We start from the raw sequence: 21,541 nt of genomic DNA, 5'->3' as shown, positions 1-21,541 counted from the left end.
CAAGACCAAAAGAAATGGACAAGTATTTCCACCTTGGTCATCTTCCTCTTGCCTCTTGGCTCACTTCACGGGAATTCTTAATTATACCTGCCCTGGTTAGACCACCAGTGCCACAGCTACAAACCAGCTCTGTGAAAGGCCTACTGGGCGCCCGCTACAGGACAGGCACAGTGGGCACAAAGAAACGAAGGGCAACGTCCTGCTGTTCCCAAGGTTATCTGCTAGGGAGACAGATGTCCAGAGGAAGATGATGTCATTACTGCATGACTGAAGGGAGGTGTGGCAGTGGCCAAAGTCAGTTAAGCCTCCTGGGGCACACCCACCCTTTCATCTCTGTTCTGGAGTGTATGGGCGCCATCTGTGAGACTTCTACCACCTAGTACTTTGGGGGTGTTTTTGTTTTTTTAATTTAGGAGTGTATGAGAAGGACAAGTCCCTCATGGAGGAAAGTACAAGTAAAACCTTATAAATCATATGCCCAAATAAACCTTGGTTTGACAATCCACCAGAGAAATAAGCGAATCAACCAAGAGTATGTCTTTTGTACTACTGCCAACTCAGTCTATAAAATGAGCAGGATTTTTAAAACATCAAGAGGTACTCAGTTTCATTTCCAAACCCTGTATCTGATTCTGATTATATAATTCTGCCTTTTAAATACAGACCAAAGGAAAGGATACTGTTACAAATGAAAAACGGGGCCAGGGGCCTCCACCACAGTCACATGCCATTCAAATAAAGTCCAAGCAGTTTTCAATCTGCAGGATTCCGTTTAATTTTAAGTCCATATAATAGCTTGCCTCCCCTATTAGCCATTAATCTCACTGGGACTTCAAAATTCTAATTATGCAACTAAACATTAAGAAAATTTAATCACACAAGCATGCCATAATTTAAGGCGACCTTATCAATCTGAAAAATCATTACCTACCTCATATTTTAGCTTACGTTGAACGGTGCCATTGTGGAGTTTCTCATTATCCTGATAAGAAAATAAAAAGCCCTCTATATTAAATTATAGCTTGTTCATAGAGGGAAAAGAAACTGATTTGATTAGAAATATTTATGGGAACAAAATTCTAAAGAAGCATACTTGCTCAACAATGACAACCCTTCTATAGAATTTATATTCCTGAGGTAAACACGACTCTATCGATCCATCTGCCTGTAAGGGAACTGAAGCATCTAGTCCTACTCTTAAAATTCTAAGAATAATATTAAAAACAAAATTTCCTTAGGACACTTCTTAGGTTGCAGAATAGGAATGAAATGTTTTTATTTTGATAAAAATCAACATCGCAAATACGTATCTTCTCAAAAGCAAAATTATGTATCTACTTAGGATAATTTATCAAGCAAAATTAAATACTTAAGGAAATTGGTTGTATTTTTGGAGAAAACAGAAAAACGTTATATGTAGAATCTTTATAAATCAAATAAAGTAAATAAAATGTTTTAGAAGACTGTACATTCACTTACGCATTTTCCCCAGAAGTACAACATTTTAAAATAAAGTTTCTCTTGAATCAACACTGTTTATCATCTGTTAAGCTCCACCCAAGCAATATTTAATTTTTCTAGAACATTTTGCATCTCAATTTTCTCACTGACGAACAATAATAAAGGAGCCCATCACTGCCGCTGCCACCACCTTATGGCAAGGTCGTCTTGGAAACGTATGACCGATGGCTTGGCCCCCTCAGCTCACCTTCACCACATCGGCAGATGCACTGCTATCCTCACCAATCACGCGATGTAAGTCCTGAAGTCGTCTTTGGACTTCTTCTTCAATGTAAGCGCTGATCCTGCAAACAACAGAGGTGGGCTCGGTGGTACTTAAGGACTTCTAACTATACAGGGCACGTGAGATCCTTTCTTCATTATGCCCTTCAAAACGAGGAACTTTCTCATTCTAAATGCCAAACATAACAACTCGGGACCTGGAACATTCTTCTACGTTCTAAGAAATCTAGTGCCATGTGTTCACTATCTGGGTTTTCCCAAAACAAGAGAGTAATGGACAAAGAACAGAATCTTGAGGATAAAACGGAGAACAGGTGATCCCATCCAAATCTCTCCTGGATCTCCCTGGTGGAACCCCTGCTGCAGGGCGGAGAAGAATCACAGACACAGGTTTTGGAAGGCTCCATGGCCTCAGCCCTGACTTTGAGACCCAGCACTTCACTCAGCAAGCCTCAGTTCCCTCACATGGAAAATAGTGACAGTTATTTCTCACATCACAAAGTCATTTAAGAGGATTGAAAGAAAAAAAAAAAGTGGATACAATCTCTGTGAATCTTCACTATCCCAAAGGAACAATGGCTTGAATTGTTTCTGCTCTGTCTTGTCTCTCCATTGGTACCTGGCTGGGAGAAACCATATTTTAAAGGCCTCTCTACCTTCCAAACTCCCTGGCATGGGGCTGAGACGGTGGAAGCAAGAAACGGTTGACTACTGAGGCAGTTGTCAACTAGACATCTGGTACCCTCGAGAACATAAGTGAAATTGTAGGAAGTACACACCATCCACCCAGCGGAACTGGGGAGACCAGGGAATTTCAGTTCCAGCTAAAATCCTTCTAGTGGCTCAGGCTGCCCACATGGAAGGCTCACTTAGTTCTAGCCTCTCCTTCCCCCAGTTCTAGAAACACTGATTAGATGGATTATTTAAAATGAACTGTTTTGCATGTTTATGTCTGAGCACACTAAAAAAGAATCTGCTTTCATCTCTCTAAACACACGCACAGTCCTAGAAACATTTCGGTACTACTGACCATGCCTGGATGAATTTCTGAAATGTTAGGTAAAGAGATTAATATTGTAGGCAAAACAGTACAGAAGAATGGATAGGGTAATAAAATGTGGTAGTTACCTTTCAGCACCGAAAGGAAAATCATACACAGCTGACCCAGAGCCAAGGGCACTTACAAATGAATTACTTCTCTGGACCTTTACTTAAATGTTAAACTAGCCCCACTGAAGATGCAGACCTAGATTTAAGGGGATACAGAGGCTCATAGCATTCTGAATACATTTTGATATCTGAATACATATTGTCTAACGCCCAGGGCTCATGACTGGCCAATCTGAAATGTCCCCATGACACAGATGGAGTTGAGGAAAATAATCCATTTTCTTATAGGCAAAGAATGATTAAGTCAATTTATCTGAAAGCTCTAAGCCACAGAGCAATTTACAATGCCACTCAAGTTGAAAATCATTTTACTATAGTAGCATCAGATGTATATGCTATTCATGTTCATTCTGAATATAGTAGTACAGTTTTTGTTACAGACTTCATCTATTTGTAATTAATATTTCCATAAATTAACTGTCAGCACAAGGTCCTTCTTCTTGGTATGGTTCAATTAGCTCTACCTCTTTGTTCCTCTCAGCTTGGACTTGGTTCACTCCTTTCTGGATGAGGTGGTTTCCCTGCACCTTCTAATTCTACCTGCTCACACAACATTGCACCAGCATTCCTTGGATCTGGTTGGCCAGTCCCCAGTCTTCGGTTTCCTTCAAATGATACCTATCCCCACCAGGCAGCAATTGATGGAAACAAAGCATACACAATTCAAGGACACCTATCACTTGTCACCTTTGATAGATCCCTCCATATGCAAATTGGACCATATGAGGTACAATAAGCCATTAACTCATATCACAAATGTAGATTTGGCATCAGTTTAATGTCCAGTACCTGGCATCCATCAGAGGGACCAGGTGAGACTTTTCAGCACTGGGTGGCAAGCTGGAAGAAGCAGCTTTTCCCTCCAAGGTCCCACGATGCCCTTTTTGAACACCATCAACCTCACAGATCTTCTGCTTCAACTGTTGGATTTCATGCTCTAATCTACAGAGACGGGAGTTACATTAATTAATTTATTAACAGTATTGCCTGAGCATCTTCAGTGGGTGGGACACTGTTCTAGAAACATGGGGGATCTAGACAAACACTCTTTGCAAAGAGCTTTACCTTCTAATAGAAAAGGTGCCACATCAGACAAGATTTAAGTGATAAGGAGCCACAAGAAGGATTCAGAACAAATGCTGTAGGGGTCCAAAGTTGGAAAGAGTTTAATTATCAAGGGCAAAGATGTTCCCACTGTGCTCCAAGCCAATCCTCTGAGGTAGATGGGCAGGATTCTGAGCCCCCTACCACTGCTTCAATGAAAACAGTTGGTCTTTGATTTTATATCGGGATCCCCCTAAATACTTCAGTATGACAAAAGAGATCGAAACTTTAAAGAATTTTTAAAAACCACCCATCTAGGAGAATCCACAGCGTCAAGGCAGTTCTAAGTTGAGTCTTCAGAGACCAGTGGGAATTCGGATGTTTGGAGATAAGGGTGAAGGGTTCTCCAGGTGCAGAAAGCAGTATGAACAAAGGCCTACGTCATGAAAACTAGGAATCCACTTTGGCTAAGGCAGAGGGTGTGGAAAAGGGAAATAGGTGAGAGACCTAGGAACGCAAGGTCAGTATCTTGAGAAATTAAAATAAACCATAAATTGTTGAACCAAATATTTATTTCCAATGATAAATGATACATCTAATACAAGGTAAAGTGTGTATAAGGCCATTCTCCTGCTGGCCCCGGCATGCTTGAATCCAGGGCTGTGAGACCAGAGGGCCAAGCTTGCCAGTAAACATGGTCCCAGGTACACGAATCCCAGCCAAGGGCTACAGCTCATGCACTGTGTGAACTTGGGCAAATTAATGAAATCTGGGTCTCAAGTTCTTTATACACCTAAGGAGAGAATCAACTAGTCTTCCAAATTTCCTCAGTCCCAAACTTCAGAGATTCTAGCTTCAGATGCTGGCGCACCATGATATTGCCAGCTCTCTGGTGTTACCAACAGCAATTTGAGCTGTCCTGAACATGAGAGCCAAGTTCTTAATTCTCAGAAATGTGATTACAAGGTCACCAGGTCAGCACTTATGGGTTTCACAGAAGGCAATGCCCAGCTTAACTTAGCCCTTCATCTGTGTACTGATGAGCAAGTACTTACGAAGCATCAACTTGCACAGTATGAAGTATTTTCAAAGGAGGAAGAAGAAACCATGAAAAATTGATGTTAGGGGCCAGTTGGTGGGCAAAGAACCAGGGAACAATATTAATATAAAGTCTCAGAGACGGTAAGAGACATGAGTTGCATGTAAGTGAGTAACTGCCAACGTTCAGAACTAAGATGACACGTATTGGAGTTGTTCAAGGACATCCTACAGTGCTAGAGCAATGGAAAAGACTCCACAGAGCAGAGGGTTTGGTGTGGGGCCCTGAAGCCCAAACGGGATTTATACAGGGGGCAAGGGAAGCAGGGTATCCCAGGAAATGGTCTCAGCACATACCTGGGCCACAGCCCTGGGGCCAGCAGACAAGAGGACACAGTGGCCCAGAGTGGGGCGGTGAGCAGACCTGCCACCTTCTAACTGCATGACACTTGTCCCCAGTGGCTATATAACCACTGGGTGAAAAAGAAGACAGAAAATGGATTGAATCTTGTTTATGAGGAAGCCAAAAAAGGAAAGCCAAGTTCAGCGCACTGTTGTCTGATCTGGTTCCACGCGAATTTAAAATTTCATGCTTGTGGGATTTCATGAGAGGCGGACTCGGGCTGCACGGCAGGCCCTGGCTTAGCCATGAGAACCCAAAGAGATAACAACATGCAAAACCAACACCCACAGAAAGCTGCAGGAGCATCACAGCCAGAGCAAAGAGCTCAGAAGTGTTGGCCTGAATTAGGTCTTAGCAAAGTCTACTCCATCAAAACACATGAAGCTGAAAGCATCCTTTGTGTGGCTTCTGGAGGAATGCTGACATTGGGGAATCACTTCCATGGAAATCACAATACTGTATCCGCTGTAATAGAGTATTAATACTAAATGGCCAGGGAGTGAAGCTGCTTGACAAAAGCCAGGGACATCAAGCTAAAAGCTCACGCTGCATTCTTGCTGCACACTGCAGGGTATAAATTGAGAGTGTGCCCTCCACTATTTTAAATTTCCTGGGGCTGGAGCTTTATCCCGCAATTTCATTTACATAACATACCTGCAATCATTTTCTTAAACCTCCAACCTATTTCTCCCAAGTAATAGCATTATGGTTTTTGATTGTTATTTCTTGCTGGTTTGCTAGAAGGAATTACCAGAGAGCAAAGGTAAATAGAACCCACAGTATAAGCAGATCATTTGAGAGGGAGGTTGTCCCAACCTGTTCGGCAAGATGATGGAGAGAGGCTCCAGCCTCACAGTAGGTCTTGCTTTGTCATCGGTATGGATCCCAGGCCTCTGCCAATGTCAAGCTGGGCTCCTACAAGCCAGCTGACTGGGCTTTGGTTACAGCCCCTCAGGAGGTGCTTGTGGGTGGTTAGAACGCTGGAGAGCGGGCAGCGGTCCAGGCCCTCCAACCTGGGCTTCAGGTACAATCTCAACTGACCAAAGGGTTTGGAGCTAAAGAAAATGCACAGGCCCCGGTCTCCTCTGCCCCCTTCTGTAAGAGTGAGGACTCTGAGGCCCAAAGATCAAAGAGCCTGCCAAGGCCAGCCAAGCAGAATGGGGCTGGGCCAGGATATGAACCACCCCCCTACCCACCCCGGTAGGACAACAAATTGGGTGATGTTTGCACACCAGGCAGCCTACAGATTTTTGGGAGGCTTGGCATCATGTCTGCTGGGCTACCAGAAAAAGTGTTCTCGAATTCATGTATTTATTCCTTTTGAAAACCTAGGGTGTGGGAAGCATGGAGACAGGGATTGGGTGGGAGAAGATAAATCCTCTTTCTTTACCATGAAAATAGTGCTAGTTCCTAGTTTTAGTTTTCACAACACCAAAAGAAATGTGAGTAAATCATCACCACACATGCTTAAAAATACCACTGTGTTCAGAATCACCTGGAGAATTTTGTTTGTTTAGTAGTTTACTCTTTAATGCAGAATCCCGGGGCCTCCCTCAAATACTGTGAATCAGGAGGGGTAGGAGAATGGCTGTTTTTCAGTTTCCCACCAGGTGTGGACATCAGCACAGGGTGCAGTCTGCGCACGAAGGGATGATGTTTTATTGTAACCAGTGTGGTCCCAGAGAAGATGGTAAGCCCATGGTGAGGATGAAGGGAGTGGAGAGGATAGGAAAAATCCAGAAGAGGGGCTCAGGAGGGGGTAAAGAAGGGGACAGGGAGAAGGAAAAAAAGGGAGGAAGGGAAGGTAAAGAGAAAGGGAGAGAGAGGGCCAAAGGAGGGACAGGGAAAGAGGGGAGGGGACGGACCCAAGGGAGGGGGCAGGTTGGAAGCTGTCCTATTTATCAAATACGAACACATTTGCATTCCATAGGTCAGTGGAGTAAGGGACAAGGGCTTTGGTTTTCTTTATGTGTTTTTTTCAACTGTAGGCCAACGATTCTAAAATGAGGATCCTAAGGAGAAAAGAAAATGTTTAGGGGCACTTTCTCAGCTTTGGCTTGACAATAACCGTTTGCTGGTGTATTAGAGAACACACAGACAAAAAAGAATTACTTTTGTAAAAGACAGTGAGAGACACAGCAGGAGGGGTAGAAAACACGCAATCATTTGTGTGCCACGCTCTCCCTTCCCGGTCTCACCTCTCCCTGTCCTTCTCCAGGGCTTCCTGCTCGGCTTCCAGGCTGGCCCGGAGCCCCGACTGCTCACTGCTGCTGCTGTTCAGCGTGGCCAGCTTCTGCCTCTGCTCCTCGATCTCCAGGCCCAGGGTGGAGCGCCTCTGCAGGGCCGAATGCCGCCTCTCCAGCCTGGCCACGGCCCGCTCCAGCGCCTCCCTCTGCTGCTTCTCCCGGGACTCGAGAATCTCCTTCTCCTTCTTCCTCACTTTTTCCTCCTGACGTGCAATGTTGGCAGTGAATTCAAAGGTGGCTTGGAGCTTCTGCAGCTGGCTCGCATTGGCCTGGTACTGTGCAAGCTGTTCTTCTTTCTCTTCCATTTCTTTTTCCACTTGATACAGAGTGTTATCTAAGCCGACAGGACCTCTGTCAAGGATTTCAAACGCTCTCTGCTTCTCCTCCAACAGGGTCGGCAAATGATTCTGCAGGAGGTACTGGAGCTGGCGTTCTTTATACTGCAGCCTGTATTCTGCCGGCTTTATTTTCTCTAAATTTTGAGCCACCAGGGTGACATCTGTGATGCTATCATCATTGTTCTCCAACAATCTACCGTCTTCTTCATTTGCAGATTTTAAACGCTCCAGGAGCTCCTGTTCTTCCTCAACTTCTTTTTTCAGGAGGTCCTTCTGCTGAACCAGGTCTTTCTCCAAGTTGGCTAGCTTGACCAGCTGCCTTCTCTTGAACTCTAAGAAATGCAGCTGAGCCCTCTCTAACTCCTCACCGTCCTCATCCCCTTCGGCCCGGGCCTCCTTCACCCGCAGCAGGGACTCCCAGATACCTTCCAGGTCCTTCTTCTCCTCCTCCACCCGCTGCACTTCGCCTCGCCGGAGGAGCCGGATCATCTCCTGCTTCTCGCGCAGCTGCTCTTCCAGATGCACCACAAGCATGACCTGCTCCTTCTCCTGCTCCTCCAGCCTTTTCTTCTCCAGTTCGAGCTTGGCGTACTGCTCATCCTTCTCCCTTTTGAGCCGGTCCAGCTCTTGAAATATCTGGAGCTTCTCGGCCTTCTCGTTGTTGTTGAGTTCTTGCAGCCGCTGGAGCTCTTCTTTGACTCGGAGAAAGCGCTCCTCCTCTTGCTTCTTCTTCTGCAGCTCGATTTCCTGCTGCTCCCTCAGCCTTTCCTCTTCAAACTTTTCCTTCTCGGCGAGCAAATCCTTCAGCTTGCTCTCAATGTGGAAGCTGCGGCGCTTGAGGCTCTCCTCCTGCTTGCGGATCTGGAGCTGGACAATCTCCGTCTCCTTGCGCTGAGTCTCCACCTCCTGCTGCATCCGCTCCAGTTCGGCCTTATCTGACTTTTGCTTTTCTTCCATTTCTTCTATGAGTTTCCTGAAATGCCAAATGTTGGCTGATTATCATTTGATGGCTAAGCACAAATGTTGTTCTAACTTTTCTCTAACTGAAATGTTCTGAAAATGGACAGACAACACAAAGTCAAACCCTTTGCAAAAATAAAAAGTGGGGGGAACTGTTTTTCTTTTCATTTCCAGCAGCATCATGCTTAACTTTTTTACTCTGTAACTGTCCAACATATCATTTGCCTAATCTCCTGAAGTAGCCTCTGATATCATTTCTTTGTAGAGTCTATAAGCATAATGTGTTATGCATGATATAATTTTAAAAGCCCCCTGAGCTCAAAGAGAAAGAACCATGCCCAATTTAAATTTAAATGTGAATAATTTTATTCAGCCCAATGGCTAAAATTCAATAGAAATCCAGTTATAAAATGACATTAAATAAAAATGCTTATTATGCTGTCTTCAACTCATTGGGGTCAAATATCAAAGTCAAGATAATCGACAGTTCATTGTTCCAGCTCAAATAACCACATGCTATTTAGCATTTAACCACTAGTTTAGGACAAATGGTAATCACCAAATGGCCCAAAATATTAGTTTATTAACATGTAACGCTGAAAATAACAGGTGTCTCCATGAGAATACTGAGATGCACGATTGCAGAGGTGACATGTCATATTTGGTCCTGCAGAACAAATGATCCCCACTGGGGGCTAAATCTGTGTTCTGAGGTTGGGATGCCTCCAAAGAAAAAACACAGGGCGTGCAAAATATCAATACGTGGCCTCTATCTCCTGACCCACCTAAGATCTATTTTATATGATGCTGGACACTAAACTAATTCGTTTGTAACATCTAAACTCCAGAGTCCAGAAAATAAATATCCAATCTATAGGTTTTCTGTGGCCTTAGTTTCTACTCCAGTATCTATCCTTTCTCCATTTCTTGGCTTGTTAAATAGGATGGAGGGGGAAGAAAATGCTTAGCTTTATTAGACAATTACACTCAGAACATATTAAAAACAAAACAAAAACCTCTCCAAATCAGCTAAACAACCACACACACACACACACACACACACACACACACACACACACACACCCAGGAGAAAAGTGAGCAAAAAATATAAAGAAACAAATTACAGAAGGGAAGTACAAATGGCCAAACAACATAAGCAAAGATGTTTAAGAGGGGAAGAGGCATAAGGAAGGGCAACTGTCATTCTTTGGGTTTTTTTAAAACCTCAGGCGATATTACTAAGGAGGATATCCTTTGGAATTAAATATAAGCAAGCATATACTTGGCGTATTAAATTTAGCAAGTGCATGAAATTTGACTACTGACTCTATTCCCCCTTTCTCACGAGTATTTGAAGATGTACTATTTGAAAAGTTCAAACGTGCAGTAAAACGAACCAGCTAGAGGAATGACCTGCAGTTATTACACACGTAAATACCTGACACAGAACCATAGGAAGGTCCTGAAAGAGACCCCGATGAACTCTGTCTGAAAGATTAATGCAAGACTCCAAAGACTACACTAGTGTTAAAACTGGTACCCCACGTGGCTTACCTTTTACTTTCTAATTTTTCAAGTTCTTCACGCTGTTGCCGCTCAAATTCAAGTCTAATAAAAAAATCAAATGAAAATAAGTCACTTTTCTGAAAGAGCTTTTCTCTTTCTCTCTTATTCTCTGTATATAATTGCATATTACAAGGAGCATCCATTTTTTAAGCATTATTTTTCATTATGATGGATTAGCAAGTTTAAAATGTTTTCTTTGCTCTACCTATGACTATGATTAGAAATTAGACATACGTTTGGGTGCTTGCATTCAGGCAGAAAAGAACATATTTTACTTGAAGGAAAACAAACAAAGCACCACTGTACTGAAAAAGCAGAGTTAAAGGAAACTTCTAAATGATAAGCATGTCTACTCTATGCAGCTTAGTCACTGATAAGTGTATATAAAAATGGAGAATCTCTACCTTAGACAGATGGGTCCTTTTATAGGGAAAAGACTGCCAGGGAGGTAGAGAGAGAGAGAGCACAGACATCAATTAAGAAAAGAATTAACTGGGGGAAAACATCAGGAGAAAAGCAGTAAGGTACTTAAAAGCCAACAGCCATGCACACATTGAAACATCTTTTTATAAATATCACATTTCCCAATAATTTCTCGAAGCAAAGACTCCAAAGAGTTACCTGTGTTATGTTTGCACATTTCCCATCATAATGATAGCACTAATAATGAGTACCAATAATAATTGTGACAGTAGTCAAATCCATAGTTTTACCACTTTGTACATGGTTCTACCGTAGGCAGGTTCATCAAGAGCCTCCTACGACCAGTAGTTCTAGGATACAAGTAACTGGGGACTACAGTTTGTGAATGGGTTTACCAGAGAGCGAGCAAAATAAAGGGGGCTAGTCACTGGGAATTTTAAAACAACTTGCTAAAATATTGATAACAAAAGTTGATTTCTTCTCAAATACTAGACTTACTGACTACAAGATTTCACTCTTCTTAAACAGCATGAACAGTAATTCTTAAACTTACACATGTTCCCATTATGGTAAATGGCAGATACAGCTAAAAAGCTGAACTACGGAAAAATTCATCACAAACTTTCCTTGTATTATGTGCAAATGCAGACTGGCAAAAGTTACCTTTACAAAGAGCTAACAAATGTTTCAATTAGATGTGTTATCCATTTAATTTGGGCTATTAATGAGCATAAGATGTCTGGTGGCTTTTGTAAGCAGACCTGCGTGCTGTGCTGAGTGCTTTACCCATGTTAGCTCACTTTGTCTTCCCAGCAAATCCTAACGATAACAAATAGTATCTCCATTTTACAGATGAGGAACCCAGTACTCAGATATGTGAAAGAACTTGTCCAAGGTCATAATGGTGAGATGTGGTAAAGCCAGGATCTGAACCCAGGGCAACCTACTTCCAAAATACCAGCACTTAACTCTTAAGCAATGCTCAGATTTGTGATATACAATAAAAGAATTATATCCTTCACTGAAACTTGTCATTTAGTGTTATACGTATCCTCCTACCAAAAGAAAATAATCTGCAGATTATAGGCATTGCCATCCATGAGAAATCAATCACATAAACGTATATGAAAGGTATTTGCCAATACTCAAGCTCAGCACATATGTCATTACTCTAAGTAGGGATAAGGTTTCGTTAAAGTTAGTATATGCCTGTTCTCTTGTATACAACAATAGAGAGTATTTGAAGTATGAGAGTTTTTTCACGAGTATTTGAAGATGTACTATTTGAAAAGTTCAAACATGCGGTAAAACGAACCAGCTAGAGGAATGACCTGCAGTTATTAGATTAATGCAAGACCACGTACAATGAGAGTACATTGGAAATATTTCATAGTATTTTTTAGACTTCAGTGCAGTTTAGGCTTTCTAGAAATATTTACACAGTCAAAAAGCATCACTAGATAAAAAACTTTTAAAATCAGAGAACTTCCCTAATGGAACTGTCTTTAGTCTCTGTTTTTACTTTCTTCTAAGAACAGCTCGTAGAACCACGAACACACACTGCTCTGACAATGTCACAGGCACGTGGTCATAAGCCAAATGCTCCTCTGAGAGTTGGGAGACCTGGGTTCAAATGAAATCCTATCACTGAGGACTGTTTACAAGGGGCAGGTGCTGGGCTGGGTTCTTAGTGGGCAATACCCTCACTCTGTTCTCCCAACCCTGCCAGGCTGACATGTTTCTCATTCCCATTTTATAGACAAAAACCTGAGGCTTAAAGCAAGTAAGTAGCAGAGGGAGAACTTGAATCCAAGTCTGATATTAAAATCTGGGCTGCTGACCACTACAATTGTCGCTAGTGAGCTGCGTGATCTCAGGAGGTCACAAAATGTGGGTGTGAATATCTTCATCTCTCATGTGATGCTCTGAGCACCCTTTTTTTTTGAGCATGGCATCAGGCACAGGGGGGTTTCAGGGATACAGCAGTCTATAAAGGTGACACGGTTTCTGACCCCACAGGACTCTCAGTCTGTGACAAATAAACACAAGTGGGCACCCAATGAGTCGCAAGCTAGGACTGAAGGACGCAGTGTTATAACATACAGAGTGGGGTACTGATCCCAGAATTTGGTACTACCTAGAATCAAGGCAAGCTTCCTGAGGAAACATAAACCTAAGTTGTGCCCTTCTTCTTCGTGCATAATAGAGAAACTCAAGAGAAGCTCAATAAAACCAGATCTTGGCTTGCTATGGGGGAAGTGGTAAGACACGAAGCTTACAGGACAACAGAAGCCAGATAGTGAAGAGCCTTGGAAGTTATATTAAGGACTCCGAACTTGATCCTAAAGATGGTGGCAGAAAAGTACCTTGGGACAGTGTTGTCAAAGAACACACAGAGCTGGTGTTCTACAGAGAACAGATAGGAGGGGAGCAATACGGGAAGCCAAGAAACTAGGAGGCCACTATAGTCACGTAAATGAGAGCTGATGGAGGCAAGACCTGGTGTAACTGGGATAAAGAGATCTCTGATCTAGAGGTCAAGCTGACAGACCTTGGGGGTTGTGATGAGAAAGGAAGAGTCAAAGATGCCCTCTCAGGTGTCTGGCCAGGCTACACAGGAGGTGGGAGGGCAAAACCTAACTACCAAGAGGATGAGTTAAAAGGTCTGCAGGTGTGAACATAAATTCTAGTGATTATGAGACCACGTATGAGTTACTTAACCCTGGACACTTAATTTTGACAGAAATCAAAGAAAATAATAAGCCCTACCTCAAAGGGTTGTAGCCAAGATCAAATGAGGTAATACATGCAGAGTATGTAGAGCACCTGCACATATTAAGTGCTCAAGTGTTGCCTCTTATTGTTAGGATCCACAGGGATGAGGAGGAGCACTGGGGACAGAGCCAGTGGGGGAGGCAGAAGTAGTGATGGTAGCTGTACCAGTGCTAGTACTCCCAGTAGCAAGGATAAGAGTAGTAGCTAACATCCACTGAAGATTCATTCTATACCCTGGTTCTGAGGACTTTGCATTTAACTCTCATAATGGCCCTTGAGGTAGGTGCCATCGTTATCCCATTTTAAATGTCAGAAATGGCCATATTGCTAGTAAATGGCAGAATCAACCTTGACTCTAGAGCCCACAATTTTAATCTCTTCTCCATCCTGCCTTCAAGAAGGTAAGCTCAATTTTATAACTGTTGAATCTAATGATTCCAGAGGGTCATCCAAATTGAGATGTCCAATAGGAAGGGAGATACATACGAAGATCTAGCTTTCAGGCCCTTATCAAGGATGGAGACACAGACTTGGGATTCACCAGCATCTAGATTGGAACTGAAACCACAAGAGTGGATGAGGTTACCCAGGATGTATGTATGGATGAGAATAAAGGAGCTTAGTGCAAAGTCTGGAAGACCACAGACACTACAGTGACCAGCAGAGAACGAGGCTAGGGAGCAGTTAAAGACACAGAGAGAAGGTCAGGAAAGGGGGTAGGCACAGGAAAGCAAAGGGAAGGGGGAGCAGTAGTATGAAATGCTTCAGGAAAGTCAAGTAAGATAGGGCCCAAAGAGAACTCAGCAACATGGAGGTCACTGGTAAACTTGGAGGGAGCTTTGTTGGGTTGGGGCCAGACTGCAGTGGACTGAGGACTGAATGGGAGGAAACTAGAGGCTGATTGTAGATACAGTAGAGAGCTTTTTCAGTAATTTTAGTTACGAAAGGGGGCTGTGGTAGTTTTAGGAGAATGGGTGCTCATATTAATAGCTGGAAGAGACTGGTGCAATATTTAAACCCTAGTATAAACAAGCCAGAAGAGAGAAGGTATAAAAAATTGGGGACAGAGTTCCCATACATGAACATGGGACAATTTCTCAACCTCTCTAAGCCTCAATTTCCCCATCTGGAACCAGACTCAAGAATAACCCTGGTCCCTTTTGAGTGGAGGATCCTATGAAAGTATATAATGAGCACTTAGCAGTTAATAAATATTAGCTATGAATCCTAGAGCATCCATAGTACAGGTAGGGGAAGACAGAGCAATTCGGCCATTGGGATAGGAAGGATGGAGGAAAATATGAAAGCAAAGCAGACACGGGCTGTGACAGTGTTGTTCTCTTAGGACTTCTGTATTCTCTGTGAGGTCAGAAGCAAGGTTCTCTGCTAAGAATAAGGAGGAAGGTGGTGTGGTTAGAGGCGTAAAGAACATGGAGATTATTGGTAATAGACAAAGAAGCCAGCAGGCAAGAGAACTGATAAGAATAACAAGCAATAGGGGGTGGGTGGGCATCATTCAAGCTTAGAGATTGTCAACTTACAGAGGCACCAATCTCTGTGTGGATGTGGCTTTCTCTTGTAGCATTGAGCTGAGATACTGGATACAGGTTCAGGGCAAGGAGACAGTTTAGTGGACTTTCTCTGACAAGTGAAAAAACCAAAGGACTATCTGAGCATTTGGAAGAGGATGGCTCAAGTGTTGAGAATGAAAACTTGGCTGGAGAGAGAAGTGGGGGCAAGGCAAGGCTTACAGGTGAAAGTGAAAAATCTAAGAAGTTTCCAGGCTAAAGACATGAATTCACTTAGGTAACCATGAGTATCCACATGGAATCACTCAAGATAACAGCAGGACTGAAAAAGATGGCAACGCTTAGAAGGTAAGTAGATGACAACAGTAAGGAGAGACAGAGAGTGGGAGAGCCAGGTGCGATAAGTGAACAGATCAGAGTGCTCTGGGGGGCACAGGAAGGGTGGTCTGAGGGCAGCTGAGTCTCTGGGCTGATGAGATCCCTGGCTCTTCCTCAGTAGAAGTTTTCATTTTAGAACATCTGGGTGTGATGAAGAAAGGAAATATACTTGGACCAGTGGCGGTTGTTAACCTCAGATGTCAGAGGCCACAGCTCTGACCCCTCCTGAAGAGTGGCATCTAATGACATGGAAGGTTCTGAGTCAAGAAATCAGAGACATTCCCACTTTAATTCTTAATGAAGTATGGATGCATTTCTATGGCCTGTTACTGAAAAAGGAAAAATTATGCTTGGTTTCTACCAAAAGGATTATGTCCATGGTAACTAATGACTCCCAGTTCCTAAAAAATAAGAGTTAAAAAAAAAATAAAAGATGCTCAGTCTTAACTTTAAATCAAGTCCCAACCATTCTGAGGAGAGAGTCATAATTACAAAGTCAAGAACTATATTTTAAAATATGAGGTGATATTGGCTGTTGCTGGTACTGTATGACTTCCATTAAATATTACATATTTACTAATCATACTTTTAAAAATGCACCTCTTTCCTTAATGATAATTATTTCAAATAGTGAACCTCAATAGACTGTAAAATATAAATGTGAATGTGTTAATATCAAGGAAAGAATATCAACTCTAATTGTATTTTAATGTGGCTTTTAAATAAATGTAATTCACTATCTTATTTTACTGGAATTATCTTGGCCCCAAATGCTAATTTCCTAAATGTTACAATTAAAAGGAAAACCACGAAAGGATGTAATTTTTGCAGCTGTTTTTAGTATTTTAAAATGACATCTGGAAGTACATATACTGTGGTAGGTCCAACAAAAAAGCATAGCATACAATCTATTTTTATGAGAAACGGCCTTTTTTTTTTTTTTCTTTTTTGCATTAAGAGGCATCTAGCATTTTTAGGTATAATTGCACATCTTGCAATTTATATTCCTGTTATCATCAGCAATGAAAAAGCAAGGGGGTGGGAATTTCTCAGTTTGAACCATGACATTGAAAGTGAGACTGTGATTATGAAAAAAAGAAAGAAAAAAAGAAAAATTTTAAATGAACTGAAAGCATAAATATTCCTGCCCTTATGTTGTGCCAATGGTGATTAGTTTTGTACCTTTGATGTTGCTTCACGTTTGAAAAGGAGGAAAACAGCTACTCAAGTCCAGCCAACACTCGAGCTGGCAGCTGTGGTGGAGGTGGGCGTGGAGGGCAATGGAGGCTGAGCCCCCGACCCCAGTATGACTGGAAGGCAGTCACCTGACAGTAGAGGTGAGCTGAAGGCAAAGCAGTCTCCATACTCTCCACATGGATATTCTCCATAGTATGTGAACAGGTAAGGGGGAAATCCTTGGGCACTGGGTAAGCCAGAATTTTTTCCACATGATTTTTAGGTTCCAATCAAATATAGAGATGACCCCCTGGGTGTGCAACCTGTGAAGATGCACAGGGTCCTGCATTCACTGTCTACTGCCGCCATCTTGCAATTCTTAATATTTGAACAAGAAGCCCCAGGTTTATATTATGCACTGAACTCTGTAAATTATGTATGCGTTCTGATCAAGTATATGTCAGTTTTTAAAGAACTCCCGGCCTGTTACCTGGAATGGATGGTGGTAGTCCACAGTCCAGATTCTGGTAAGGGCCAGATGGAAAGCAGCTAGAAAAGACCAGAACTCCATGCTAGATGGTTCACTTCTCACTGACCCTTCACAAGGGATTAGGTTTCCACAACAGTGGGTTCTGTAATGGCTAGACCAGAATGGCTGACCTTCTTACCTGCCTACTCCCCTCAGGAACTTCCAGCCAGTTTCAAATCACCTTACAAATGAGCAAACTCCCAAGGAGACTGGGGGATCTTAACCAACTGAGCCACCCAGGTGCCCCGGAGACTGGGGGATCTTAAAGACTGAAGAGGAAGTTTGGATTTTGGTGCTGGAGTTTGTGAAGGTTTTATCCAATTATTTTCCTGACATTCAGACATTCTTTAAAGGCTGAGCAGAAACCAGAGACTACCCCAAGGTAGGCACAGGGAAACACATGAAAGGAATAACCTGGCCATTCATTCAGACCCTGTCTCTTCATGGAAAGGCTCTGAGGTCTTTCCTGTGTGCATCATTGGAAACTTTTATTAGAAACCTGAGACTAGCTGCTTTGTAGAGACAGTGGAAGACTACACCACTCCCTCCCCATTTCCGTCTCTTCCCCCCCCCAGATCATTGCACAACATGGCAGGTTATCCTACAGTACAGTGACTTACATACAACTGCAATTCAAGGTGCATATATCAAAATAAGGGTCTCATGATGCAACTGAATCTAGGAGGTTGTGAAATTAAACCCCTTTTAGTTAGAAGTCTGAGTTTATAACACAAATATTCCTAGTACTCAGAGTGGTTTTCTAATGAACTTTCAAATCCCTAGTCTAGAAAGCATTCAGTAAAGACTTTCAGGAGCCAGTCTTAAGCCTTTTGTATTGCAAATGGAAAGTGCTCAAAGAAACAAAGATTGCTTTAAAAAAAAATAGTAAAATTTGATACTATAAGCATTTTAAGTCAGTTTTCTCCCCAACGTATTTCTCTTAACAGTGGTAGAACTTGCTCCAATAAAGGCAGCCAGGACCCCATTGTTAAACCCAGGAGACCTACCTGATAGAGCTGCAAGATCACATGAAGTTACGGCTACATGGGGACTCAAGAGATCATGCATTCAACTTGGCACACACCCCTATACCTTGCTCCCCCTTACTATTTTACAGGCCAGGAGACTGAGGTCCCGAGAATATTAGAGAGAGGTCCAAGGTGACTGACTTCTTTAGAGGAGCCAGGAGTAAAGCTTGCCTCTTCCTACTCCTCCTCTGTTCTTTTTTTTTTTGTAAAGATTGTATTTATTTATTAGAGAGAAGAAGAGCACAAGCACGGGGAGAGGCAGAGGGAGACAACAGAAAAAGCAGACTTCCCCGCTAAGCAGGGAGCCCAACGCGGGACTCGATCCCAGGACCTGAGTCGAAGGCAGCTGCTTAACCAACTGAGTCACCCAGGCACCCCTCCTCCTCCATTCTTACTTCAACTCTGGAATTCCACTTCACCGCCTCAGCTGAACCATGGTAACTTTTGCCCCAGAAACAGCCTTCTGGAAGTTAGCAATGATTTATTATTCCAAGATGTACCTCTCTCTGTTGGACAAACCAGAATAGCGTACTGCAGGTGATTACCCTGCCACTCCATTCAGCCGCGCATGCCACATAGCCAATAAACCTGTCTCAACACCTACTATGTACAAGGGCAATACAGAATAGATCAAGTGCCTTTGTCTCTTAAGAGCAGATTATAAGTGAAATAAAATATGCATGCATATCAATCACATAGAACATGATGAACCCGAGAAAGTTCCATTTTTAACAGGAGATGGGGTGGAGGGAGAGCATTTATAGCTGCAGGGATGAGAGGACGCCTCACGGAGGAACTGCTGTCGAGCTGGGCCTTGACAGATGGACAGAATAACAATGGGCACAGTGTGGTGAGTGGGTAAAAAACTAGTGGAAGAAAAACAGGAGCAGGAAGACAAAAGATACAAGCAAAGGAAGCAGTAAAGAGAACGTCTGGCTATTGCTCAGAACAAATAAAGGGAAGCGGTGAGAAATAAAACCCAAAGGTAGACCATGGGCAGAATGTCAAAGGCTAAGCTGACACTCTTGGGAGCACCTTCGTGGGCAACCTCTCCTCCCACCAACCTGTGCAGGCCTCTACCCAAGGCACTTAGTACAAAGTATAGGAATTCATTTGTTCAATGTGGCATCCATGTGCCATCACTGTGGATTCAGCAAAAGGAACCAAGTCCCTGCTATTATAAACCCTCCATTCTAGTGAGGAGGACAGCTAACTAACAATGAGTATGGTATGTGATTAGTGCTATGAAAACAATGAAGCCAGGAGAGAGGATAGAGAGAGAAGGGGACATTTAGGAGAGAGCTAAAAGGAGGGAGTGACCATGAGGATGCATCTCGTGCCAACACGAGGGAGAAGCCAGACCAACGACCAGGAGACAAAGTGTGTGGCATGCTGGGAGCACAGCAAGACCAGCACGGTGAGAGCAGATGGAACCAGGAGATGGTGATGGTATGAGAGCAATTATGGCCCAAGAAGCAGCTAGGGCCCAAACCACTCAGGGCCCTACAGGTCACAGAGGGCAGACAGAGCCCTGCCCACCAGGGCTCCTAGAGGACAGAGACCTGCCTTAATTGACAGTGTATCCTGAGGGCCTTCTGCAAGGCACATAGTAGGTTTTCAACCATGACTGTATGAAGAGTGCTTTAAAGTCAGTGACATGAGGTTCAGAGCCAGACCCCAATTACACAGTCACAGAATACCTGGGCGAGGAAGAGATGCTGTCAGCCAATGTAGAGCTCACTTTCCTTAAGAAAGAACAACTTTTGGTGCTTTCCACCTTTCTCAAGATGAAAGTTACTTAACTGCAGCAAATCAAGAAAATACAAGTAAGTAAAACACTTACCAATACAATCACCATGATTGTTCTGTCCTGGTATACAGCCTTTAGCCTTCCGAGCCACACACAGATACACACAGATGAGAGCCAACACGGCTTTTCCTCTTAATGAATATCAAATATTTTTGACAAGTCCCCCCAGATCATTAACTATTACTGTCTAATGTAGTTTAATATCATGCAATTCTAGAATACAATTACGCCATGATTAATGTAAGCAATCACATGTTGTTGGAAAGGTCCATGGTGGCTGACATATAAAACAGTTGGGTGGGATCTACAGTGGGCAGGCCAAGAAGTTAGTTTAAGAAAAGCTGTGCCTGTTTGTGAGCAGAGAGAAAAGAGAGAGCACACAGGGAAGTCTGCCGATGTGAAAAAGACTTAAAATGCACCACAGCTCCTCTCCCTTCACCGAAGTGAAGAGCTTCAGCGTTACAAATCTGCTTTACATATTTGTACTCCTTTGATATCGCCCGTTGAAAGACAAAATGCTAACACACCTAACCAGCAATGCTTGCAGTGCGTGCCTCTGTCTCGGGCTGGGGGTGAGCACAGGTCCGGGGAGCACCTGTTACACCTCCCGCCGCCTGTATGCCCACTCCCAGCTGTCCACTCTCATGGCTTTTATAGTCTAGGCCCTCAAACATTCCCTTCCGTATTTCTCTGACATCTCTTCATTCCTCCCCTTGTTGCTTTAATGTAAGCAGCATCTGCTATCAAATAAAGAGTTCAAGGGGGTGTGGGTTTAGCTGACAAAAAAAAGTGGCAAAGGTTTATATAAGTGGATTAACTGCAGTGTAATCAATACTTTGTGTGTGTGTGTGGGGGAGGGTAGAAATATTTCCAAAAGTCCTTTATGATTAAGCAGGAGTTACACTTATGATATAAATAGAATGAAGACCTGAGGCACCCGGTGGCTTAGTCGGTTAAGCGTCTGCCTTCAGCTCAGGTCATGATCCCAGGGTCCCGGAATCGAGCCCCACATCGGGCTCCTTGCTCGGCGGGAGTCTACTTCTCCCTCTCCTCCCTGCTCGTGCTCTCTCTCTCGCTATCTCTGTCTCTCTCAAATAAATAAAAAAAAAAAAAATCTTAAAACATTAAAAAAAAAATGGAATGAGGACTTGTCTTCAGTGGCATGGGGAAAAGTTCACAATAAAATGTTAAATGAAAAAGTTGAATATAGAACTGTATATCTAGTGTGATCTCAATTTTGTTTTTGTTTTTAAGTAGCCTCCATGCCCAGCATAGAGCCCAACACGGGGCTTGAACTCATGACCCTGAGATCACAACCTGAGCTGAAATCAAGAGTCAGACGCTTAACCGACTGAGTCACCCAGGCACCCCAAATTTGTTTTTTT

General features: G+C 43.0%; 1 protein-coding gene across 3 annotated transcripts in view; it reads right to left on the bottom strand.

Annotated features, from left to right (window-relative positions):
• The window catches only part of KIF16B (kinesin family member 16B), a 297,963-nt gene that overhangs the window by 97,720 nt on the left and 178,702 nt on the right, over positions 1–21,541 (bottom strand). For 2 of the 3 annotated variants that reach the window (XM_078056901.1, XM_078056903.1), the window contains exons 18-23: positions 10,913–10,945; positions 10,497–10,550; positions 7,597–8,955; positions 3,703–3,855; positions 1,709–1,805; positions 932–982 (exon numbers count right to left, since the gene is read on the bottom strand). In XM_078056901.1, coding sequence (XP_077913027.1) covers positions 932–982; positions 1,709–1,805; positions 3,703–3,855; positions 7,597–8,955; positions 10,497–10,550; positions 10,913–10,945 — 1,747 coding nt within the window. The remainder of the gene's footprint in view (positions 1–931; positions 983–1,708; positions 1,806–3,702; positions 3,856–7,596; positions 8,956–10,496; positions 10,551–10,912; positions 10,946–21,541) is intronic. The other variant, XM_078056902.1, reaches the window with a different exon arrangement.

This window comes from Halichoerus grypus, chromosome 10, assembly GCF_964656455.1.
Source record: "Halichoerus grypus chromosome 10, mHalGry1.hap1.1, whole genome shotgun sequence".
In the NCBI taxonomy this organism is placed as follows: domain Eukaryota; kingdom Metazoa; phylum Chordata; class Mammalia; order Carnivora; family Phocidae; genus Halichoerus; species Halichoerus grypus.
The sequence above is the reverse complement of the archived record's forward strand: the minus strand, read 5'-3'. Positions and strand labels throughout refer to the sequence as shown.